Source organism: Mustelus asterias, chromosome 21 (genome assembly GCF_964213995.1).
Source record: "Mustelus asterias chromosome 21, sMusAst1.hap1.1, whole genome shotgun sequence".
NCBI lineage: Eukaryota > Metazoa > Chordata > Chondrichthyes > Carcharhiniformes > Triakidae > Mustelus > Mustelus asterias.
Window position 1 is genome coordinate 3,335,134 of NC_135821.1, and position 26,066 is coordinate 3,361,199.

The 26,066-nt window shown below is 47.6% G+C and overlaps 1 protein-coding gene across 1 annotated transcript in view; it reads right to left on the bottom strand.

Annotated features, from left to right (window-relative positions):
* Window positions 1-545: 545 nt before the first annotated feature.
* Window positions 546-26,066, bottom strand: part of tnnt1 (troponin T type 1 (skeletal, slow)) — a 42,078-nt gene continuing 16,557 nt past the window's right edge. Inside the window, exons 8-13 of the mRNA XM_078238396.1 lie at window positions 23,624-23,701; window positions 22,563-22,676; window positions 20,541-20,650; window positions 18,252-18,342; window positions 6,522-6,562; window positions 546-798 (exon numbers count right to left, since the gene is read on the bottom strand). Coding sequence (XP_078094522.1) covers window positions 753-798; window positions 6,522-6,562; window positions 18,252-18,342; window positions 20,541-20,650; window positions 22,563-22,676; window positions 23,624-23,701 — 480 coding nt within the window. The 3' untranslated portion in view covers window positions 546-752. The remainder of the gene's footprint in view (window positions 799-6,521; window positions 6,563-18,251; window positions 18,343-20,540; window positions 20,651-22,562; window positions 22,677-23,623; window positions 23,702-26,066) is intronic.

Consider the following 26,066-nt stretch of genomic DNA (forward strand, 5'->3'; position numbering starts at 1 on the left):
TGCTACCAAATAAACCTGTTGGACTTTAACCTGGTGTTCTGAGACTTCTTACTGTGCTTACCCCCGTCCAACGCCGATATCTCCACATTACTGCTTGACTTGGCCATCAAGTTCTAGTGGGATTTGAACCCCCAAGCTTCTAGCTCAGAGGCAGTGGCATCACCACTGCGCCACAATGCATCTGGTTTCTCCCCATCACTGTGCAAATTAGATCTTTACAGATCCAAAGGCCTTTGGATTTCATGTCGAACATTGCAGATCAGAACAACCCTCTGTCCGAAACAAATTCTCATTTCCCATTCCCCCCCTCTTCCAGTTCTGCCAATTATTTCAAACCTCTGGGCTCTGATTATGAACTGACTTGCCGGAGGAAATATTCTGCAGCCGCACACCCTTTTGGATCAGGCAGGTCCTTGGTCGAAGGGGGCGGGAGAGAGATTTAGGGAGGGAATGCGGGAACTTGGAGTTTAACCTCAGGAGCAATGCCATCAAAGGTTAGTCAGTGTGACAAAAAAAACCAGAAAGTTGCATTGGCAAACTCTGCCGGCGGTGTTGAGTAATTTATTTTATTGAAGGTAAGGGAAAGGTTCAGGAAATTCCATTACAACAACTGGAAGCAACACACATTTTAGCCGTGTAACCATGGGAAAAAAACAACACAGGAGCTATGTCAGGAAGTGTGGCTTTGACTTTGGATTCATGCCCTCTGCCGGAAGCAGACATCTGAATGCAGATCCAATGTGCTTTGTTGCTTATTTCCAGCGACCTCCAACCTTGCCTTTTCCCGCTGCTTTCTTGCTGTTGGAGAGAAAGGACGCAGGGATAAGGCAGCGAAATTGCCAAGAGCACACCACCATCGAAATGGGGACCACACCGAATCAGGTCCCCAGGAAGCTGCGCCGTTCCTGCAGCGGGACTCCGGGTGAATGTGGCGGCAAACTGGCAATTCGTTCTGAGGGAGGTACTGACTCTGGGGCTACCACAAGGAATGGTTGGGGCAAATAGCAGCGGCGCATTTTGGGGCAGCACGATGGTTAGCGCTGCTGCCGCACAGCGCCAGGGACCTGGGTTCGATCCCAGCTTAGGTCACTGTCTGCGTGGAGTCTGCATGTTCTCTGCCATGTCTGCATGGGTTTCCTCCGGGTGCTACGGTTTCCTCCCACACTCCAAAGATGTGCAGGTTAGGTGGATTGGCTATGCTAAGTTGCCCCTTAGTGTGCAAAGATGTGTCTGTTAGGGGATTAGCTGTACTAAATTGCCCCTTAGTGTTAGGGGAGGGACTAGTTAGGGTAAATGCATGGGGTTACGGTGCTAGAGCCTGGGTGAGATTTGCTTGGTGCAGACTCGATGCGCCAAATGGCCTCTTTCTGCACAGTAGGGATTCAATGATTTAAGGGGATGAATTAAGGCTTACCAGGGAGATGCTTGTGAGGGTTCATACCTTTGATCCTCTGCCAAGCCGCATGCCCATGTCAAAAGGAGTGCAGAGAGGGGAAACCTGTGCCTTCCAACTCTCACTTGTGACTCCAAGGGGCTGGTTGTGCGCACCAGTTGCCACAGCCTGGGATCACGACTCGGCAATCGTGCAAAACCTTGAGGCACCCATCAACTTCAGCCGCTGAGTTGTGGGGACGTCACCCCTTCGAAGTGCGTGAAGACTGGGAATGGTGGATGAGGTAGATGGCACAGTGGTTAACACTGCTGCCTCACTGCGCCAGGGACCCAGGTTCAATTCCGGCCTCGGATCACTATCCGTGTGGAATTTGCACAAGTTTCCTCCGGGTGCTCCAGTTTCCTCCCACACTCCAAAGATGTGCAGGTGGATTGGCCATGGTAAATTGCCACTTAGGGCCCTATTTTATCACTTTGATTCTAAGTGCTGGGCGGACTTGAAACTGGGAGTGTTTCAGACCCGTTCTCCAGCGCCCCCATACGCACACTGCCTGAAAAAATATCAACGAGTCCGAATCGCGCTGCAGAAGCCTGTGGGCGGGGCTTAACGCGCCCGAAACCCTGCAGCTCCGCTCGGAGCCTCCAACTGCGCAGGCGCAGAAAAAATGATAGAATGCGGCTTCCCTGCCACATCCCTTCCAGGCCGGATAATGCCTCCCCCTGGCCCTCACAGACATTGCTCTACCCGCCCCTCCCAACATTACTGACCCCCTTATCTCCCCACCCCCTACACCACCCAGACCGATCGTGGGCCCCTCCTCCCCTTACCCCCACTGATCTCAGGCAGAGTGGCAGCAGACCCCCTTTTCCCCCCCATCGATCTCAGGCAGAATGGCAGCGGACCCCCCTTCCCCCCTTCCGATCTTAAGCAGAGAGCCGTCAGACACTCAGCACTTTCCTCCTCACTAACCCTCACTGATGGAGCGCCAGAATCGGACTTGTATGGAGCATGTCTGTTTTGTGCCGATCCTGAATGGGCGAAAGTGGTGGTAAAGGGGGAAGTGCCGGTAAGGTTGGGCGTGCAGCCCATTAAGTCAATTTAAATGCATTTAAATGGCCGTCGCGATTTTACAAGTGATGCTAAAATCGGGCCCTTAGTGTCCAAAGATGTGCGGGTCAGGTGGTTTGGCCATGGGGGGTAAATTGCCCCTTTGTGTCCAAAGGTGTGCTGGTTAGGGGGATTAAATACGTGGGGTGACGGGGATAGGGCCTGGATAAGATGCTCTGTCGGAGATTCGGTGCAGACTCAATGGGCTGAATGGCCTTCCTCTGCGCTGTAGAGATTCTATCATTCTATGGATTCTATGATTATCCCGCCCCTGCAAAATTAACCCCTCTTTTTAATCAGTCAGGCAGTGGCGAGCGGGCGAAAGGAACACCATTTTAAAATGGGGGCATAAAGGAGGCTCACAGAGAATCCGTCATTTTGTTTTTGGATCTTTGAGCAGGGTGCGCAGTATGAGAGATTTCTTTCAGTCGAGCTATCAGTACTTGACACTCCATCTGCTCATTCATCTCTTGGCATGGTTTTTGATGCCGTTGCCCTGGCGACCAGACTGCTCTGACATTCTGGTGCTGCTGAGGATTTGGAGCAGGGTGTGAAGGCAGCGATGCTTGCTTCCTTCCTGACCCGATTGGCAAATGCAGCACTGAGGTTGAGACACACGGATCAGGCAACACAGCGACGGTCTTGCGTTAACCAGCCATGCCCTAATACAGCAGAAGTGGCCATGAAATAAACCTCGGTGACTTTGTGTTGTGGGGGTGGGGCCTGGAGGTGGGGGAGGGGATCTTTGTTGGAGAGAGAATTCTAAAAGAAAATCAGCCAGCATTCTGTTTGCTGATTGGGCAAGGGCAAAGGTCAGGTTCAATGGGTGGCACGATGGCACAGTGGTTAGCACTGCTGCCTCACAGCGCCAAGGACCCGGGCTCAATTCCAGCCTTGGGTGACTGTCGGTGTGGAGTTTGCACGTTCTCCCCATATCTCTGTGGGTTTCCTCCGGGTGCTCTGGTTTCCTTCCACAGTCCAAAGATGTGCAGGTTAGGTGAATTGGCTATACTAAACTGTCCCTTAGTGCCCAAAGATGTGCAGGGTAGATGGATTGGCTATGCCAAATTGCTCCTAAGTGTCCAAAGATGTGCCGGTTCGGTGGATTGGCCATGCTAAATTTCCCCTTAGTGTCCAAAGATGTGTAGGTTCGGTGGATTGGCCATGCTAAATTTCCCCTTAGTGTCCAAAGATATGCAGGTTCGGTGGATTGGCCATGCTAAATTTTCCCTTAGTGTCCAAAGACGTGCAGGTTAGGTGTATTGGCCATGATAAATTGCCTCTTAGTGTCCAAAGATGTGCAGGTTAGGTGGATTGGCCATGCTAAATTTTCCCTTAGTGTCCAAAGATGTGCAGGTTAGGTGTATTGGCCATGATAAATTGCCTCTTAGTGTGCAAAGATGTGCAGGTCAGGTGGATTGGCCATGATAAATTGCCCTTAGTGTCCAAAGATGTGTAGGTTCGGTGGATTGGCCATGCTAAATTTCCCATTTGTGTCCAAATATATGCAGGTTAGGTGGATTGGCCATGATAAATTGTCCCTTAGTGCCCAAAGATGTGCAGGTTAGTTGGGTTGGCCATACTAAATGTGTCAGTTTTCTGGGATAGGGCAGAGATGGTGTGCTTGGCTGGGATGATCTTTTGGAGAGTCGATGCAGATTCGATGGACAGAATGGCCTCCTTCTGCAGTGTTGGGGTTCTATGGTTCTAGATCTTCCTACGAGCATTGCTTCTATGGTTCATTGGTGATGCCTTCCTTGGTTGAAGAGCTCAGCCACACTCACTGTTGTCAAGAGGTTGTGATAAAAGTAAAATTAAGGAATCCAATAATTGATAATGTGTTCTGGTGGATGTACGATTAAAAGAGAGCAAACGATTTTATCAGGGGAATTGGTGAGGAACACAGATTGGTGGAGATGATGGAATTGAGGTCTTTGATATATGGAATAGCCTAAAAACACTGTAAACAAATGTTTACCTCAGAGAATCATAGAATCGCTACAGTACAGAAAGGGGCCATTCAGACCATTGAGCCTGACAACAATCCCACCCAGACCCTATCCCTGTAACCCCATCTATTTACCCCAGCTAATCCACCTGACACTAAGGGGAAATCTAGCACGGTCAATCCACCTGACCCACACATCTTTCGGACTCCGGGCGGCAAACCAGAGCACCCAGAGGAAACCCAAGCAGACACGGGGAGAATGTGCATACTCCACACATACAGCCACCCAAGCCAGGAATCGAACCCGGGTCCCTGGCGCTGTGAGGCAGCACTGCAAACCACTGTGCCACCGTGCCACTCCTGAAATGGATAACATCATCGGGTCATAGAAGTTCAGGAGTTAAAGCAAAGATGGTAAAAGCTCAAAAGAGAATATGAGGGTGAATTTCACACTTCCATTCTAAAAGGGTGAATCATGTAAGAAATGTCATTAAGAGGGACCTCTAAGACAGGTAGTTCCCTTAAGAAAAAATCAAAAGGAAAAGGCACTAATATCAGTGACAGAGTTGATCACATATAGAGAGCTGATCCAAGATCACAGCCAAACACAGCAAGCGCCTGGAGAAAATGATGTTCAAATAGCCATTTTGTGTCTATTCTAAGATAGAGGCAACCTCACAAAAGATAGAGGTGCCGAGTGTGGTAACTATTGCTGGATTTTGCTTATAGTTTAAAACGTATGGGATGTTGTTTAGCTCTGAGGCTTGGGGGGATTTAGAGCTGGGTCAATTTAAATGTACTGTGGATAGCCATGAATGTGGTTAAGTGTATGTTTTTGATATCTTTCTCTTAAAGTTAAGGTTGTTTATTAGTGTCACAAGTAGGCTTACATTAACATTGCAATGAAGTTACTGTGAAAATCCCCTAGTGGCCACACTGTTCGGATACACTGAGGGAGAATTTAGCACGGCCAATGCAGTCTTTTGGACTGTGGGAGGAAACCGGAGCACCCGGAGGAAACCCATGCAGACACAAGGAGAATGTGCAAACTCCACACAGACAGTGACCCAAGCTGGGAATCGAACCCAGATCCCTGGTGCTGTGAGGCGGCAGCGCTAACCACTGTGCCACCGTGCTATGTGTTTTACTGTTTATTTTGTTTACCGGAACATTCTTCCCTGGTCTTTGCATCATTCCACACATTACACTAAATTACCAAAACGCAGTTAGGAACCCACATTCCAAGTTTCTCTTTTGGGATTTAGAATACCCCCAGCATTTAACATCAGCTGGGTTCTTAACACTGTCAAGAGTTAGGGGGTAGCTGGCATCTGCGTAGGGGGTAGCTGGCATCTGTGGGACCACATTCCAGAAGGTGGTTGATGCCTTCAGGAAAGAAGAGGAGGTGAGAAATATTCCACAGAACACTTCCGCTGCCTAATTCTCTCAATGCATCTGTTTTGAAGGCCCTGGCAGCACAGCAGCACTGAGTGGTTAGCACTGCTGCCTCGCAGCGCCAGGGACCCGGGTTTGATTCTGGCCTCGGGTGACTGTCTGTGTGGAGTTTGCATGTTCTCCCTGTGTCTGTGTGGGTTTCCTCCGGGTCCAAAAGATGAACAGGTTAGGTGGATTGGTCATGCTAAATTGCCCCTTAATGTCCAAAGAGGTGCTGATTAGATGGATTGGTCATGCTAAATTGCCTCTTAGTGTCCAAAGATGTGCCGGTTGGGTAGATTGGTCATGTCAAATTGCCCTTGAGTGTCCAAAGATGTGCTGGTTAGGTGGATTGGCCATGCTAAATTGCCCCTTAGTGTCATGGGGATTAGCAGGGTAAATATGTGGGGTTACAGGGGTACAGCCTGGGTGGGATTGTTGTCAGTGCAGGGTCGATGGGCCGAATGGCCTCCTTCTGCACTGTAGGATTCTATGATTCTATGATGTTGGGCGCAGTAAACATGAACCTCCCCATTCCACTGCTGCCATCAAGGATTCGTCGATCCAAGGTGGTAGGGGGTGAGATGGGGGGAGGAGAGGGTACCTTCGTATGAATACAGTATTCCTGGATATACTTACAACTTCTGGTGTTCGTTGATGCGGTTATGCAGAAGGTTAATCTAGAAAGAACAGACATATTTAATCAGCATCAGGAAAGAAGTGAAGACAGAAATGCCGCAATGCACCTCACTTTTCTTCAAGTATTAAGCTGAGGTGGAAGTTGTCTGGGCTAATGCTGGGTTGTGGAGTGAACAAACCTCGTATAGGATATTTAGGGTGAATCAATGCAATTTTAGATATTTCATCCGGTCTCCAGTCTGTGGCTGAGTTAAAGCTCAGTCAAGGATGCCATTAGGGAACTGGATGTTGTTCAGTCTTGAAAAGAGATGTCTATGAAATGAGGGTAACAAGGTATAGAACATAAGAACATAGGAACTAGGAGCAGGAGTAGGCCATCTGGTCACTTGAGCCTGCTCCGCCATTCAATAAGGTCATGGCTGATCTTCTCGTGGACTCAGCTCCACTTACCCGCCCGCTCACCATAATCCTTAATTCCTTTACTGTTCAAAAATGTATCTATCCTTGCCTTCAATGAGGTAGCCTCAACTGCTTCACTGGGCAGGGAATTCCCCAGATTCACAACCCTTTGGGTGAAGAAGTTCATCCTCAACTCAGTCCTAAATCTGCTCCCCCTTATTTTGAGGCCATGCCCCCTAGTTCTAGTTTCACCTGCCAGTGGAACCAACTTCCCTGCTTCTATCTTGTCTATTCCCTTCATAATCTCATATGTTTCTATAAGATCTCCCCTTCTTCTGAATTCCAATAAGTATAGTCTCAGTTTACTCAGTCTCTCCTCATAAGCCAACTCTCTCAACTCCGGAATCAACCTAGTGAATCTCCTCTGCACCCCCTCCAGTGCCAGTATATCCTTTCTCAAGTAAGGAGACCAAAACTGTACACAGTAACTCCAGGTGTGGCCTCACCAGCACCTTATACAGCTGCAACATAACCTCGCTGTTTTTAAACTCCATCCCTCTCGCAATGAAGGACAAAATTCCATTTGCCTTCTTAATTACCTGCTGCACCTGCAAACCAACTTTTTGTGATTTATACACAAGGACACCCAGATCCCTCTGCACAGCAGCATGCTGCAATTGATTTTTAAAAAAATATGCATAATTGTAAAGAAAAAGTAAACAAGGAAAATCACTTGAACATGAACTGTTTGAAGAGGACAAGGAAGACACAGATTCAAATTCGTAAAAGGTAAATTTAGGATTAATATCAGAAAGTGCTATATATTTGCATAGATAGAACTTTAAATAGTTGAGCAGTGCTGACAGTTCCTCGAATCATAGTTTTAAAGGTTCATCCCTGGAATGTGGGTTTCGCTGAATAGTCCAGCGTTCATTACCTGTTTCTAATTGTCCCTTGAGGAGGTGGTGGTGAGTTCCTGGCAGCACAGTGGTGAGCACTGCTGCTTCACAGTGCCAAGGACCAGGATTTGATTCTGGCTTTGAGTGACTGCCTGTGTGCTGTTGGCATGTTCTCCCCGAGTCTGCGTGGGTTTCCTCCGGGAGCTCCAGTTTCCTCCCACGGTTCAAAGATGTGCAGATTAGGTGAATTAGTCTTGCTAAATTGCCCCCTATTCTCTAAACACGTGCAGGTTCATAGAATCATAGAATAGAATCATAGAATCCCTATGGTGCAGAAGGAGGCCATTCGGCCCATTGAGTCTGCACCAACCACAATCCCACCCAGGCCCTATTCCCGTAACCCCACATATTTACCCTGCTAATCCCCTTGACACTAGGGTCAATTTAGCATGGCCAATCAACCTAACACGCACATCTTTGAACATCTTTGGTAAGACGGGTTGGTCATGCTAAATTGCCACTTACTGTCCAAAGATGTGCAGGTTAGGTGGATTGGCCATGATAAATTGCCCCTTAGAGATAGAGGGTGGTGACAGACGGCTGCTTTAGTAACTGGAGGCCAGTGACCAGTAGCATATTGTTCGTAATTTATATAAATGACATAGATGACTATGTAGAGGGTAGGATCAGTAAGTTTGTCGATGACATAAAAATTGGCCGGGTGGTTAACAGTGAGGTTGAGTGTCTTGGGTTACAGGAAGATATAGATGAGATGGTCAAATAGGCGGATAAGTGGCAGATGGAATTTAACCTTAAAAATTTTGAGGTGATGCACTTTGGAAGGAGTTTTTTGACAAGGAGGTATACGATGAAAGGTTTGACATTGGGAAGTTCCGGAGAACAAAGGGAGCTTGGCGTGGTTGTTTATAGGTCTCTGAAGGCGGAAAGGCAGGTAAATAGGGTGGTGAAAAAGGCATATGGCACACTCGCCTTTATCAATCGGGGTATAGATTACAAAAGCAGAGAGGTCATGATGGAGTTGTATAGAACTTTGGTGAGGCCACAGCTGGAGTACTGTGCGCAGTTCTGGTCGCCACATTTATAGGAAGGACATGATTGCACTGGAGGGGGTGCAGAGGAGATTCACCAGGATGCTGCCTGGGACGGAGCATTTAAGTTATGAAGAGAGGTTGGGTAGTCTTGGATTGTTTTCGTTGGAGCAGAGAAGACTGAGGGGCGACCTGATTGAAGTGTTCAAGATTATGAGGGCCATAGACAAGGTGGATAGGGAGCTGTTCCCCTTAGTTGAAGGATCAATTACGAGGGGGACACAAGTTAAAAGTGAGGAGTGGGAGGTTTAGGGAAGGAAATCTGCCGTCCTTACCTGGTCTTGCCAGCACATGACTCCAGATCCACAGCAATGTGGTCGTCTCTTAACTGAAATGGTCCAGCTAGCCACTCAACTCAAGGGCAATTAGAGATGGGCAGCAATTAGTGACATTGCCAGTGGTGCCCACATTCCATGAAAGAATTTTATAAGCCAGAGCTTTAGGCAGTTTTAAAGTTTATTTAACAGAAAATGCTGGAAAATCTCAGCAGGTCTGACAGCATCTGTGGGGAGAGAGAATAGAGCCAACGTTGTGAGTCTAGATGACCCTTTGTCAGAGCCTCGAAACGTTGGCTCTATTCTCTCCCCACAGATGCTGCCAGACCCACTGAGACTTTCCAGCATTTTCTGTTTTTGGTTCAGATTCCAGCATCCACAGTATTTTGCTTTTATATTATTATTTATTAGTGTCAAAAGTAGGCTTACATTCGCACTGTAATGAAGTGACTGTGAAAATCCCCTGGTCGCCACACTCTGGTGCCTGTTCGGGTACACACACTGAGAGAGAATTTAGCACGGCCAATGTACCCTAACCAGCACGTCTTTGGGACTGTGGGAGGAAACCGGAGCACCCGGAGGAAACCCACGCAGACATGGGGAAGAATGTGCAAACTCCACACGGACAGTGACCCAAGCCGGGAATCGAACCCTCCTGACAGGGTAACGGAACGATTTGACTGACTGCACTGCATTAAGGCACTCAAAATGATTTATTTTGGAATGTGTGATTGATATTTTTTCCCCTCCTCTGGGCTCCCGGGACTGTTGACCTCTCCTCCTTTGGCTGATGGCTTCAATCTATCCATTGTTCATCTTCTGTTTGGTTTCCGCTGCTCTTGTTTTTCAGGGAATGTCATTGGCTGGATGCCACTTACCCTGACTGGACAGCACAGAGTGGACAGCAGCGAGACCTGACATAGATGGGGATCAGGAATGTGTGATACCATTCCCGTTTTAACAGCAAACTAGGAAGCAAAGCTGAGGGTGATTTGTTTAAAGAAAGTGTCACCATTTATAGCTTCACTTGAGCGATAGAGAGAGAGAGCCATATTTTGTTTGAACATATTAAACTTGTAACATAAATCATAGAAACTAGAAGCAGGAGTAGGCCATTCGACCCTTCAAGCCTGCTCCGCAATTCATTATAATCATGGCTGATCATCAATATCCAAATCCTGATTTCCCCCTTCCCCCCATATCCCTTCATCCCTTTTAGCCCCAAGAGTAAAGTTTATTTATTAGTCACAAGTCAGCTTACATTAACAATGAAGTTACTGTGAAAATCCCCTAGTCGCCACACTCCGGCGCCTGTTCGGGTACACTGAGGGAGAATTTAGCATGGCCAATGCACCCTAACCAGCACGTCTTTGGACTGTGCGAGGAAACCGGAGCACCCGGAGTAAACCCACGCAGACACGGGGAGAACGTGCAAACTCCACACAGACAGTGACCCAAGCCAGGAATTGAACCTGGGTCCCTGGCGCTGTGAGGCAGCAGTGCTAACCACTGTGCCTCCGTGCCACCCAAGCTATAGAAACAAACAGACTAGAAGCAGGAGGAGGCCATTCGGCCCTTTGAGCCTGCTCCACCATTCATTTTGATCATGGCTGATCATCGAATTCAATATCCTGATCCCCCCCTTCCCCCCAAAGCCCTTGATCCCTTTAGCCCCAAGAGCTATACAAACATAAAAAATAGAAGTCTCACAGCACCAGGTTAAAGTCGAACAGGTTTATTTGGAATCACGAGCTTTTGGAGCGCTGCCCCTTCATCAGGTGCATCATCTGATAAAGGAGCAATGCTCTGAAAGCTCCGGTGTATAAAGTCATTTAACATATGCCAGTATCAGTAGATTCAGGGTAGAATGAGAAAGAATGTTCCCGATGGTGGGGGAGTCCAGAACCGGAGGTCATAGTTTGAGGATAAGGGGTAAAGCTTTAAGGACTGAGGTGAGGAGAAATTTCTTCACCCAGAGGTTGGTGAATGTGTGGAATTCACTCCCACAGAAAGTAGTTGAGGTCAAAACACTGTGATTTCAAGAAGAAATTAGATATAGCTCTTGGGGGCTGAAGGGATCAAGGGATATGGGGGGAAGGGGGAGATCAGGATATTGAATTTGATCAGCCATGATCAAAACTTTATTCATTCGTGGGACACGGGCGTCGCTGGCTGGGCCAGCATTTATTGCCCATCCCTAGTTGCACGAGGCAGTTGAGAGTCAACCACATTGCTGTGGCTCTGGAGTCACATGTAGTCATGATATGGAGATGCCGGCGTTGGACTGGGGTAAACACAGTAAGAAGTCTCACAACACCAGGTTAAAGTCCAACAGGTTTATTTGGTAGTAAAATCCAATATCCTGATCCCCCCCTTCCCCCCAAAGCCCTTGATCCCTTTAGCCCCAAGAGCTATACAAGCATAAAAAATAGAGGTCTCACAGCACCAGGTTAGTGGATTTTGCTACCAAATAAACCTGTTGGACTTTAACCTGGTGTTGTGAGACTTCTTACTGTGTCACATGTAGGCCAGACCGGGTAAGGACGGCAGATTTCCTCCCCAAAAAGACATTAATGAACCAGATGGGCATTTCTGCCGTGATGGGATTCGAACCCGGGTCCCCAGAACAATAATTGAGTTTTTGGATTAATACACCAATATTCCCAGGTAGTCAGGGGTCAGAAACATGCCTCTGATGTACAGTCACTAACTCGGTAGCTGACGAGTTTCTCATATGGGGAAGTGCTCGAAATAGATTCTGAGGTTAATTATCTTTGCTTGAAGTTTTGTCAAGATTGACAGTTCTTTTTAGCCCCTCTCTAGTGAGAGATCGCAAAGTTAGAAACCAACCGCCCCCAGCTAAAAACTATTCACTTTTTTCCTCATTTTTATTCATAGATAATTATTCCGTTGATATTATCTGTGATGTGATGTGACCACCAATGAGGGGTCACCGGAGAATTTGTATTGTTTCCGGTGAGTTCACAGCGGCACAGTGGTTAGCACTGCTGCCTTACAGCGCCAGGGACCCGGGTTCGATTCCCAACTTGGGTGACTGTGTGGAGTTTGCACATTCTTCCCATGTCTGCGTGGGTTTCCTCCGAGTGCTCCGGTTTCCTCCCACACGCCAAAGATGTGCAGGTTCGGTGGATTGACCATGCTAAATTGCCCCATAGTGTCAGGGGGATTAGCAGGGTAAATACGGGATAGGGCCTGGGTGGGATTGTGGTCGGTGCAGACTCGATGGGTCAAATGGCCTCCTCCTGCACTGTAGGGACTCTATGATTCTATGAATGTTGTAGATGATTGGGATTCAAAGGGAATGTAGAGAGAAATGACACCCCCTTGTCTAGAAGAGACCACAACCGTAAAATGGAGGCTCCTCTGTTCAGGGGGTTATGCCAGGGGAACACTCCTTCACACAAAGGGTTGTCGAAAATTGGAATTCCCTCTCCCTAAAATCTGTGGGGTCAGTTCAAAGTTTCAGTGCTGACGCTGATGGTTATTTTCTTGAGTAAGCATATAAAGGGTTAAGGACTGAGGTCGCTCGACATATTGGAGATACAGATCAACAAGTGGTTAATTAAATGGGGGATATGGGGCAGCACGGTGGCACAGTGGTTAGCACTGCTGCCTCATGGCGCCAGGGACCTGGGTTCGAATCTCGGCTCGGGTCACTGTCTGTGCGGAGTCTGCACATTCTCCCCGGGTCTGTGTGGGTTTCCTCCGGGTGCTCCGGTTTCCTCCCACAGTCCAAAGACGTGCTGGTTAGATGCATTGGCCATGCTAAATTCTCCCTCAGTGTACCCGAACAGGTGCCGGAGCGTGGCGACTAGGGGAATTTCACAGTAACTTCATTGCAGTGTTAATGTAAGCCTTACTTGTGACAATAATTAATAAATACATTTTGAAGCATTTTAATCTGGAGGAAACAGAAGTTACTTGTTGAAATAACTCTTTAAATAGACCAACCATGCAAACAGAAAAGAAATTGATGTAGATAAGTCTGTTATCATACCTGCCTGAACACTGAAAGAAAGAAATTCGACAAGGTTTCATGATGCTGAAATCTAGTGTTCCAAGCTACTGATATACATTTAATTTTTTTTTAACGCAACACAAAGAATCTGTTGTGGGCCAGCAAGAGGATTAGTAATCAAATTAAGAGCTCTACCTGTGACTGTGCCAAGTCTGGAGCTGTTGTTATAGTGCTTCAGGCTTGCTTGATGGATATAGGGTTTGAAAAGTGCCTCACCAATGGTTATCAATGTCCACCATACTGTTGTTTCAGTTCCCTGATGTCACTGTACAAGTGCAGTCACTTCACCATAAACATGTACCCACAGGGCATACTCTGTTCAATCTGCCAGCTGGAACTATACTGGCCTCAGACTGGTCCCGAGCAGAAATTTTAATTGGCAACTGCCTCTACTTTCTCAGGAGGCTTAAGGAAATGGCGTTGACAACTCTCACCAACTTTTACAGATGCACCATCGGCATGTCCGTGACAACTCTCACCAACTTTTACAGATGCAGCATAGAAAGAAGCATCCTTTCCAGATGTATCCCAGCTTGGTATAGCTCCCACTCTGACCAAGACCATAAGAAACTACAAAGTTTATTTATTTATCAATCACAAGTAGGCTTACATTAACAGTGCAATGAAGTTACTGTGAAAGTCCCCTCGCTGCCACACTCTGGCACCTGTGCGGGTACACTGAGGAAGTATTTAGCAAAGCCAATTCACCTAACCGCACATCTTTGGACTGTGGGAGGAAAGCGGAGCACGCAGACACGGGGAGAACGTGCAAACTCCACAAAAACAGTGACCCAAGCCAGGAACCGAACCTGGGTCCCTGGCGCTGTGAGGCAGCATTGCTAACCACTTGTGCCACATGCTGCCCCAAAGGGTTGTGAACGTAGCCCAGTCCATCACGCAAACCAGCCTCCCGTCTGTTGACTCTGTCTACACTTCCAGCTGCCTCAGCAAAGCAGCCAGCATAATTAAGGACCCCACGCACCTATGACATTCTCTCTTCCACTTCTTCCTTCGGGGAAAAAGAAACAGAAGTCTGAGGTCACGTACCAACTGACTCAAGAACAGCTTCTTCCCTGCTGCCATCAGACTTTTGAATGGATCTATTATATATTAAGCTGATCTTTTTCTACACCCTAGCTATGTCTGTAACAATATATTTTGCACTCTCTCCTTTCCTTCCCCCCGATGTACTCTATGAACGGTATGCTTTGTCTGTATAGCGCGCAAGAAACAATACTTTTCACTGTATACTAATACATGTGACAATAATAAACAAATCAAAAAGAAGTTATTCTAAATGAGGACAGAAAAATGTTGGGTTAAGTTACAAGTTCTAAGAATTATTTATGCACTAGAACAATGGCTAAAACTCCTGTCTTTGCAAAGTTACCAAAGGAAAAAAAGCTATTACAGTGTAAAAGGGAGCCATTAGGCCCATCAGATCCATGATGTCTCTCTGGCGAGCAATCCAGTCAATCCCATTGTCTTGCTCGATCCCCGTAGCCCTGAAAGCTTATTTCTCTCGGGTGCCCATCAGTCACACTTGTTGGCCGGAATTCTCTGGCTGTTCACTCCAGCGAGATTAAACTAAATTAATTAAATCAAGAAGGTTCATGGTGCTTGAGCGGCATTTTGACTCAACTGTTAATCCTCGATCACAACTTAGCATCGAATTCCAAATACACTCCAAGATGAACTACTTCGACATCCCGAGCATCACTCATCCCCACCCCTCATCTGCTGCTGGAAGCCTGATCTGTGCTTTTGTTGGTTTCACATCCCCAATTGCCCTCGTACTGAGCGGCTTGCGAGGCTATTTCAGAGACAAAACGTTTCAGAAACCAGTCTCCCATCCATTGACTCTGTCTACACTTCCCACTGTCTCGGCAAAGCAGCCAGCATAATCAAGGACCCCACGCAGCCCGGACATTCTCTCTTCCACCTTCTTCCGTCGGGAAAAAGGTACAAAAGTCTGAGGTCAGGTACCAACCGACTCAAGAACAGCTTCTTTCCTGCTGCTGTCAGACCTTTGAATGGACCTACCTCGCATTAAGTTGATCTTTCTCTGCACCCTAGCTATGACTGTAACACTACATTCTGCACTCTCTCCTTTCCTTCTCTGTGAACGGTATGCTTTGTCGTATACCGCGCAAGAAACAATACTTTTCACTGTATCCCAATACATGTGACAATAATAAATCAAATCAAATCAAATCTAAAACAATTATATGGAGTCACAGGTAGGCCAGACCAGGCAAGGATGGAAGATTTCCTTCCTGAGCATTAGTGAACCAGGTGGATCTTTCAGGCTATCAACAATGGTTTTGTGGACATCCAAATTTTTATTGCATTCAAATGTGATGGAATACTCCCCACTTGCCTGGATGGGTGCAGCTCCAACAACACTCAAGAAGCTCGACACCATCCAGGACAAAGCAGCTCCGCTTGATTGGCACCACATCTACAAACATTCAATCCCTCCACCACCGACGCTCAGTAGCAGCAGTGTGTACCATCTACAAGATGCACTGCAGCAAGATCCTTAGACAGCACCTTTCAAACCCATGACCATTTCCATCTAGAAGGGCAAGGGCAGAAGATACAGGACACCACCTGCAAGTTCCCCTCCGAGCTACACACCATCCTGACTTGGAAATATATCGGCCATTCCTTCGCAGTTGCCGGGTCAAAATCCTGGAATTCCCTCCCTAACGGCATTGTGGGTCAACCTACAGCACACGGACTGCAGCGATTCAAGAAGGCAGCTCGCCACCACCTTCTCAAGGGGCAACTAGCGATGGGCAATAAATGCTGGCCAGCCAGCGACGCCCATGTCCCACGAATAAATAAAAAACATTTCAACATCTGCCATGGTGGGATTTGAATGTAGGTCCCCTTCGCCTCACTAATTCCTCTCATCCTTTAAGATTCTCTTTAATACCTTTCAGCCACCTGTCCTGACATCTTCTTCTGTGGTTCAGCATCAAGATTTTGATTGTAAAGTTCCAGGCAGTGGCAAGATGGGGTTGGGATTATGGCTTGAACTGAGGCTTGTTTTGCTGACAAGAAAATTAACAACCAGTTCTTGTATTCCCAGGGTGGATACAGTATGGCGTTAGATACAGAGTAAAGCTCCCTCTACACTGTCCCCATCAAACACTCCTAGGACAGATACAGCACGGGGTTAGATACAGAGTAAAGCTCCCTCTACACTGTCCCCATCAAACACTCCTAGGACAGATACAGCACGGGGTTAGATACAGAGTCAAGCTCCCTCTACACTGTCCCCATCAAACACTCCCAGGGCAAGTACAGCACGAGGTTAAGTACAGAGTAATGGTCCCTCTATACTGTCCCCATCAAACACTCCCAGGGCAGGTACAGCACGGGGTTAGATACAGAATAAAGCTCCCTCTACACTGTCCCCATCAAACACTCCCAGGACAGGTACAGCACATGGTTAGATACAGAGTAAAGCTCCCTCTACACTGTCCCCATCAAACACTCCCAGGGCAGGTACAGCACGGGGTTAGATACAGAATAAAGCTCCCTCTACACTGTCCCCATCAAACACTCCCAGGACAGGTACAGCACATGGTTAGATACAGAGTAAAGCTCCCTCTACACTGTCCCCATCAAACACTCCCAGGACAGGTACAGCACGGGGTTAGGTACAGAGTCAAGCTCCCTCTACACTGTCCCCATCAAACACTCCCAGGACAGGTACAGCACGGGGTTAGATACAGAGTAAAGCTCCCTCTACACTGTCCCCATCAAACACTCCCAGGACAGGTACAGCACGGGGTTAGATACAGAGAATATCTCCTTCTACTGTCGTGGCAGAGGAAGAAAAGAGAAAATTAAAAGGGGCAGTCTGGTTATAAAGTAGTGAGCTCCCCAGTCCTGGCATTGAATCATTAGACCAATAAATCATTAGTAGGATTTGTACCCAGAATGCAAAGATGGGGGTGGAATTTTGCTGTCCCGCCCGCCACGGGAATCATAATTGGTGGGATGCAGACGATGCAAAGGTCCGTTGACCTCCAGCGAGATTTTCTGGCCTTGGGGCGAGTGCGGCCGGAAAATCCCACACGGGAAGGTCTAACATCGTACCCACCGCACCACCCAGTATTGCAGATTCAAGCTACTAAGAAAAAAAAACTCTCACTCTAGTTGCTTGACAGTACAGAACTTGAAGTCGCTGAAAAGTAGACATGTTGCTGAAGTTTCTCATCTTGCACTCATCAGGACAAATGCAAGAATTCCAAATTTCAAACAATTGCAACAAGTTATAATGCAGGAGAAAAGAGTGCTGATTGGTTGGCAAGTGATCTCTAATTAGTGGAGGCTTTGTCATGGAGAAGGCAACAGGAAATGATAGGCTGGTCAAGACACAGGTAATTCAAAAAATGCACAAGACCTGGACATATTCCTTTTGATTGCAGAGTCCCTGTGTATGAATGGATATCACTTCTAGCCTGTGTGAATGTGTCACATCGTGAGCTTGACTGACTATCTTAAGTTGGTTGTTAGAGTAGTTATTAGTACACACGGGATTGTTCAGTAAGTGCTGCCTAATCATCTATTGTTAGATGTAGAAAGAATCATAGAAATCATAGAAACCCTACAGTGCAGAAGGAGGCCATTCGGCCCATCGAGTCTGCACCGACCACAATCCCACACAGGCCCTACCCCACATATTTACCCGCTAATCCCTCTAACCTACGCATTTTAGGATTCTAAGGGGCAATTTTTAACCTGGCCAATGCAACCTAACCCGCACATCTTTGGACTGTGGGAGGAAACCGGAGCACCCGGAGGAAACCCACGCAGACACGAGGAGAATGTGCAAACTCCACACAGACAGTGACCCAAGCCGGGAATCGAACCCGGGACCCTGGAGCTGTGAAGCAGCAGTGCTAACCACTGGGCTGCCGTGCCGCCCGAATGTGATTCTTGATTGGAACTCACTGTATCCAGGAACATCCCACTCTGGCAAGGTCACTTACCTCATATTTTTGCCGTTTCAGTTTCTCCATCAGGTCAAACTTCTCAGACTCCAGTTGGTACATCCAATCCCACAATTCCTTGGCCTTCTCCCTGTGGAAGAAGAGAAACAACATTGGGAATGAGGTGCCTTTCAGGGTAAGTAGTGCCCTGCAAAGACCAGAAGGTCCTGCTGCATGGGAAACCTATCTGAACTGCGATCGCGCTAGGGATACAATAATTGGCCTCTTCCTCTGGGTTAGACAGAGATTGGGTGGGAAGAAAATAATTTATGAGAGGCATGGATAGAATGGATTGTCGGAATCTTTTTCCCAAGGTAGAAATGTCAGTTACTAGGGGAGATAGTTTTAAACTCAAAGGGGAAAAGTTTAAAGGAGATGTGAAAGGCATGATTTTTACACAGAGGATGGTAAGTGCCTGGAATGTGCTGCCAGATGAGGTGGTAGAAGCAGATACAATAGCAATGTTTGAGAGGCATCTTGACAGATACGTGAATAGACAGGGAATAGAGGGATACGGACCATGTAGAGACAAAATGCCTTTAGGTTAGAAAGGCTTCATGTGTCAGTGCAGGCTTGGTGGGCTGAGGGGCCTGTTCCTGTGCCGTACTGTTCTTTGTTCATTGAATCAGTTAGGATTCCTGTTGCTGATTTCCTCCAGGTTCTTCCCACGGTCCAAAGGTGTGCAGGTTAGGGTGGATTGGTCATGCTAAATTGTCCCTTAGTGTCCAAACATATGAAGGTTAGGTGGATTGGCCACGCTAAATTGTCCTATAGTGTCAGGGGGACTAGCTAGGGTAAGTGCATGGGGCCATGGGGAGAGGGCCTGGGTAGGGTTGTGGTCAGTGCAGACTCAATGGACCGAATGGCCTCCTTCTGCACTGTAGGATTCTATGATACCCAGGGACCCCTGCTGAATGATGCCTCCAGGGTTGAACTGGTGTCCACTGCCCAAGGCCACAAATGGAAAATGGCCATTGAAGGGCTGCCATTTTGAAAATATCCATTCTTGGGATGTGAGCACTACTGGCAAGGCCAGCATGTATTGTCTATCCCTAATTACCCTTGAGGAGGTGATTGATTTGATTTGAATCAGTTGGTACGTGACCTCAGACCTTTGTATCTTTTTCCTGATGGAAGAAGGTGGAAGAGAGAATGTCCGGGGTGTGTGGGGTCCTTAATTATGCTGGCTGTTTTGCCAAGGCAGTGGGAAGTGTAGACAGAGTCAATGGATGGGAGGCTGATTTGAGGGATGCATTGGGCTACATTCACGATCTTTTGTAGTTCCTTGCGGTCTTGGGCAGAGCAGGAGCCATACCAAGCTGCGATACAACCAGAAAGAATGCTTTCTATGGTGCATCTGTAAAGGTTGGTGAGAGCCGTAGCTGACATGCCAAATTTGCTTAGTCTTCTGAGAAAGTCGAGGCGTTGGTGGGCTTTCTTAACTATAGTGTTGGCATGGGAGGGACCAGGACAGGTTATTGGTGATCTGGACACCTAAAAACTTAAAGCTTTTGACCATTTCTACTTCGTCCTCATTGATGTGGACAGGGGTACGTTCTCCACTACGCTTCCTGAAGTCGATGACAATCTCCTACATTTTGTTGACATTGAGATTCTCTATCTCATTCTCGTATGGCTGCGTTTCATGTGGTGTCGGTACACCTAATGTGCAAAAGATCGTGAATATAGCCCAATGCAAACCAGCCTCCCATGCATTGACTCTGTCTTCACTTCCTGCAGATAAAACTGGATAGTGTGAGAGGCCATTTGAGAGGGCAGTTCCGAGTTTCAACCACATTGTTGTGGGTCTGGAGTGATGTGTATGCAAGATTGGGTAATGATGACACATTTCCACCCCCAGAGGCACTTTACTGAACCAAATTGTTTTTACAATAATCTGGTTGTTTTGTGGCTTTTATTATTAAGACTAGTGACGGAATTTAATGTAGGTGATGGCTGGAGAGCCGGCGAGAGCTGGTTTTCAGGAAGGCCCAGTGAATTAAGTGCCAATCAGGCAATTAACTGAGCCTTCCCTGGGTTCCTTGATTCCGGCCAGGTTGGGGTTGAGGCAGTGGGGGAGGCGGGGGCCACACCTGCCGACTTTCAATCCGGACCCTGACCACTTTTTAAAATCCAGCCCCAGGATTCGGAGGGCCAGGATTCTCCGACCTTGCCCCAACAGCTGGGATTCTCCAGTCCCGCTGCAGTGAACAGAGAGCGCCAAATTCTCCATTCTCGCTGGCGGTGGTAGGGGGGCGCGTGAGTGGCCAAAGATCTAAATGGCTTTACCTCATTTTATCGTCATTGAGATGTTCGATGTTGAGGGGCTTGCGTCTCTCTGCCAAAATCTTCTTCTTCATTTCACGCCCTGTCTGCCTTTTGCCTCTTCTCAGCTCCGCCTGCGCAACAAACAGAAAAGCGAGCACATGACTTCCCCTGAAGGTCTGTCGACGGCCTGAATTCCAAATTCTCACCCAAATTCTGGCCTGGGGTGCATTCCTGACTCCCCTTCCTCAACCATCTTGACTGGGCCACAGCCTAGGATGGTTGACCATCAGGGTCCATCACCTGGGTAGCCCCAAGGCATTTCCCGATCAAGACTTCATCATCCAGTGGATAACTAGCACCTTCCGTTTAGGTTTCTGATTTGCAGCATCCACAGTATTTTGCCTTTCTACAGTGGGTAGGTAGTTAACCATTGTCCATGAGGGCAATAGGTGTCTCTCCCTATTCGAGAGAGAAAGAGACAGAGAGACAATAGATTGTGTGGCTTAAGGGACACCCGGTGAGGATGCAGGTCATGAGCTTACCTCAGCCAGAATAGGAATTGAACTGATACTTTTCTCAAACACATGCTAGCCATCTTTCCAACCGAGCTAACCAGCCTCTCCTTTGTGCACTATTATTGTTCAATTCAATGAAACATCTCTTCCGGGACCAACCACCTTGAAGAAATTCAGCTCTTAGAACCATAGAAAAGTGACAGCACAGAAGGCGGCCATTTGGCCCATCTTGTCCATGCCAATCTGAGGACATCCACATGCCCTTTCTAATCCCACCTTCCTGCACCCGGGCCACAGCCTTGTGGCTTACAGCTCTTAAGGTGCAGATCCAGATACTTTTTAAAGTGGGCAGCGCGGTGGCACAGTGGTTAGCACTGCTGCCTCACAGCGCTAGGGACCCGGGTTCAATTCCAGCCTCCGGTCACTGTCTGTGTGGAGTATGCACATTCTCCCCGTGTCTGGGTGGGTTTCCTCCCACAATCCAAAGATGTGCAGGTTAGGTTAATTGGCCATGCTCAATTGATCCTAGTATCAGGGGGATTGGCAGGATAAATGTGTGGGGTTGTGGGAATTGGGCCTGGGTGGGATTGTGGTCAGTGCAGACTTGATGGGCCGCATGACCTCCTTCTGTACTGTAGGGATTCTAAAAGAGTTTAGGGCCTCTGCCCCTACCACCAACTCGGACAGCGAATTACAGACACCCACCACCCTCTGCGTAAAAAGTTCTTCCTCATGTCCCCTCTACACCTACTGCCGCTTCTCTCTGAAGGAATTTCCATTTGCCTCTGTTGCCTTGTTAAGACCGGTTACGTTACTAACATTTTCCACTTCCGATAAAAGTTCACCAAACCGAAATGTTTAACCCTGTTTCTCCCTCCACGTGACCTGACCCCTGACTCCTGACCCCCCCTCACCCCTCCTCATCCACCCCTCCCATTCCAAGCATCTTCCGGCATTCCTCATTATCTGTCAGGCAACTGACTAATTTCCAACTATCCTCGAACACCATTGCGACACTGATGAATCTCACTCCTCCCAGTACTTTAGATAGAACACAGAGTAAACGTGGCCATTTCTAATTTAGAGGAGCATTGTTTTCAGGGAGGTGTTAAGGAAACCTTTGGGAAACCTGGTGTATTACCGCCATTTAATAGAGGCAGCAAAATGTGCTGTTCAAACTACAAGTAGTTGCACAGACATTGACTAAGGCCCTTTACCTCAGGAAGGCCCAGTGACTTACTGTGCATGGCGGCACAGTGATTAGCACTGCTGCCTCACAGTGCCAGGGACCCGTGTTCAATTCCAGCCTTGGGTTACTGTCTGTGTGGAGTTTGCACGTTCTCCCACAGTTCAAAGATGTGCGGGTTAGTTTGATTGACCATAGTAAATTGCCCCTTAGCGTCAGGGGGACTAGCAGGGTAAGTAAGTGGAGTTATGAGGATAGGGCCTGGGTGGGATTGTGGTCGGTGCAGACTCGATGGGCCAAATGGCCTCCTTCTGCACTGTAGGGATTCTATGATCTCCCTACCTTAACAAGGTATCCACCAAAGTGTGCACCCATGTTAGACAGGACTTTCTTCTTCTTGGCATCATCTTCCGCACGTTTCTTGGCCTCATCCTCCTCTTTACGCGTTCTTTCTTCCTGTGTGCAGAAATTGACATGAAATATCTAAGAGTACATTGTAAACACAACCTGTAATGGTAAGTGTAGTGAGGCTCGCGTACTGTAATGAAAGGAACTGATTGCTCTTGCATTGACTGTAATATCAAATTAATTGGTAATGATTGGAGTTGTGGGGGGTAGGTGGGGTGGGGAGAAATGAGTGGTATTGTCACTGGACTAGTGAGCCAGCGACCCAGGGTGGCATAGTGGCATCATGGTAGCGCAGTGGTTAGCACTGTCAGGTCCCAGTGCCAGGGACCCGGGTTCGATTCCCTGCTTGGGTCACTGTCTGTGCGGAGTTTGCATGTTCTCCCCCTGTCTGCGTGGGTTTCCTCCGGGTACTCCAGTTTCCTCCCACAGTCCGAAAGACGTGCGGGTTAGGTGCATTGGCCATGCTAAATTCTCCCTCAGTGTGCCCGAACAGGCGCCGGAGTGTGGTGATTTTCACAGTAACTTCATTGCAGTGTTAATGTAAGCTTACTTTTGACACTAATAAATCAACTTTGAAACTTTAATGCTCTTGGGACCCAGGTTCAAATCCCACCATGCCCGATAGTGAAATTTGAATCCCTGGTTTTACAAAAATGTGGAATTAAAAGTCCAATGATGACCAGGGAAACCATTATTAAAACCCATCTGGCTCACTTCAGGACTGGGAAGGAAATCTGCTGTCCTTACCCGGTCTGGCCTACATGTGACTTCAGAGCCACAGCAATGTGGTTGACTCTCAACTGCCCTCTGAAATGGCCGAGCGAGACACTCAGTTCAAGGGGCAATTAAGGATGTGCAACAAATACTGGCCCAGCCAGCGACACTCATGTCCCATAAATGAATTAAAAAATGCTGAACACAATAGTGGTCTCGGGAATGATCTGTGTAGATAAAGTGAAAGGGGGCACTGAGGAACAGAGAAAAGGGGGGCTTACAAGGAGCCTGGTCTGGCGGTCACGCTCTTTTCCTGCACGATATCTCTGCTGTTCCGCTCTCTCTGCTCTCCGATGTTCCTGGGAATAGAACAAAAACATTTTGTGTTGCAAATTATCAAAGATTTAGAAACCCAAGTGATTGGCGAAGACTCACAGTGCAGGAGTGAATACAGGAGTTGGGACGTCTTGTTGAAGTTGTACAAAACATTGGTAAGGCCACACTTGGAATACTGTGTACAGTTCTGGTCACCCTATTATAGAAGGGATATTATTAAACTAGAAAGAGTGCAGAAAAGATTTCCTTGGATGCTACTGGGACTTGATGGTTTGAGTTATAAGGATAGGTTGGTTGACTGGGACATTTTTCTCTGGAGCGTAGGAGACTGAGGGGTGATCTTATAGAGGTTTATAAAATAATGAAGGGCATAGATCAGCAAGATAGTCAATATCTTTTCCCAAAGGTAGGGGAGTCTAAAACTAGAGAGCATAGGTTTAAAGTGAGAGGGGAGAGATACAAAGAGTCCAGAGGGGTAATTTTTTCACACAGAGGGTGGTGAGTGTCTGGAACAAGCTGCCAGAGGTAGTAGTAGAGGCGGGTACAATTTTGTCTTTTAAAAAGCGTTTAGACAGTTACATGGGTAAGATGGGTATACGGGGATATTGGCCAAACGCAGGCAATTGGGACTAGCATAGTGGTTAAAAAAAGGGCGGCATGGACAAGTTGGGCCGAAGGGCCTGTTTCCGTGCTGTAAACCTCTATGACTCTATGGGTGGAATTTTACCGGCATGTCCGCCCGCGGTTCGTACGATCCCGCCCTGGGCCAAGGGAGAATGCCGCTCTCCGACCTCGCCCGCTCCCAGAATCGGGGCAGGCGTGCCGGTAAAATTCCAGCCCATGATTCTATGAATGTTAAGCTGGAAAAGGGTATATAGGAATCCATGTACAGACGGAGGCCATTCAGCCCCTCAAATCTGGTCTTCCTCTGCATTAGATCATGGCTGATACACATTCTAACTCTGAGTGCTGGGGGGGGTGGGGGGTGCAGGAGATGTGAGGAAGAAATTTTTTATACAGTAATAACATGGAATTCGCTAACCATGAAGATGGTGGAAGTGGAGATCTTGAATGATTCTGAAAGGAAATTGGTTGGGCATTTGAGGGAATAAACTTGCAGGGCTATGGGGATTGAGCTGGGCAATGGGCTTGTTCGCTATCTGCACAGAGAGCCAGAATGGATGTGATGGGCAGAATGGCCTTCTTCTGTGCCCTCATGACTCTATGGGCCGGAATTCTTTGGCCGTGCTTGCTCCAAAACAGAGATTATTAGTTTAAGGGAATCAAGGGATAAAGGGATAGTGTGGGAACATGAAAAACACAAGAAACAGAAGCAGGAGTAGGCCACCAGGCCCTTCAAGCCTGCCCTGCCATTCAATACCATCATGGCTGATCCATGCCGGTCTGAACTCCTTTTCTGTGCCATTTCCCCATAGCCCTCTATTCCTCAATCTATCAAATATTGATCCACCTCCATTTTAAATACTTAAATACCTCCACCACCCTTTGGGGCAGAGAATTCCAGAGATTCACTATCCCCTGTGAGAAGAGATTTCTACGCACCTCAGTTTTAAATGACCGGCCCTTTATCTTGTAGCTGTGTCCCCTTGTTTGAGACTCTCCCACTCGCGAAAACATCACCATCTACCCTGTCAACCCCCCTCAAGATCTTATATGTTTGAATGCGCCACTGGGGAAGCACGGTGGCGCAGTGGTTAGCACTGTCTCACAGCGCCAGGGACCCGGATTCGATTCCTGCCTTGGGTCACTATTTGAGTGGCATTTGCATGTTCTCCCCATGTCTGTGTGGGTTTCCCCCGGGTGCTCCAGTTTCTACCCACAGTCCAAAGATGCGGGTTAGGTGGCTTGGCCATGCTAAATTACCCCTTAGTATCCAAAGATGTGCAGGTTAGGTGGATTGGCCATGCTAAATTGCCCCTTAGCATCCAAAGATATGCAGGTTAAGCGGATTGGCCATGCTAAATTGCCCCTTAGTGTCCAAAGATGTGCAGGTTAGGTGGGTGACTCTCAACTGTCCTCTGAATAAGAGCAACTAGTAAATGCTGGCCAGCCAGCGACGCCCATATCCCACGAATGAATAAAAAGAAAACTTGAGTTGTCTGTAACCCCAGAGGGTTGTGGATACTCCATTGCTAATGGAGGCGAGCCTGGACTGATTTTTAGGATTGTCATCCAGTCAAATGGTATCAGAAACTGATAGCCAAGTTCCGCATGCATGAGGAAAGCCTCAACCGGGATCTTGAGTTCATGTCATACTACCTGTAACCTCCACCATTTGGCCTAGGCTTGCAAAATCCTACTGACTGTACTGGTTTGAGACAATTCACTCCTCTTTAACCTGTGATTATCCCTCACTCCACTCGCATT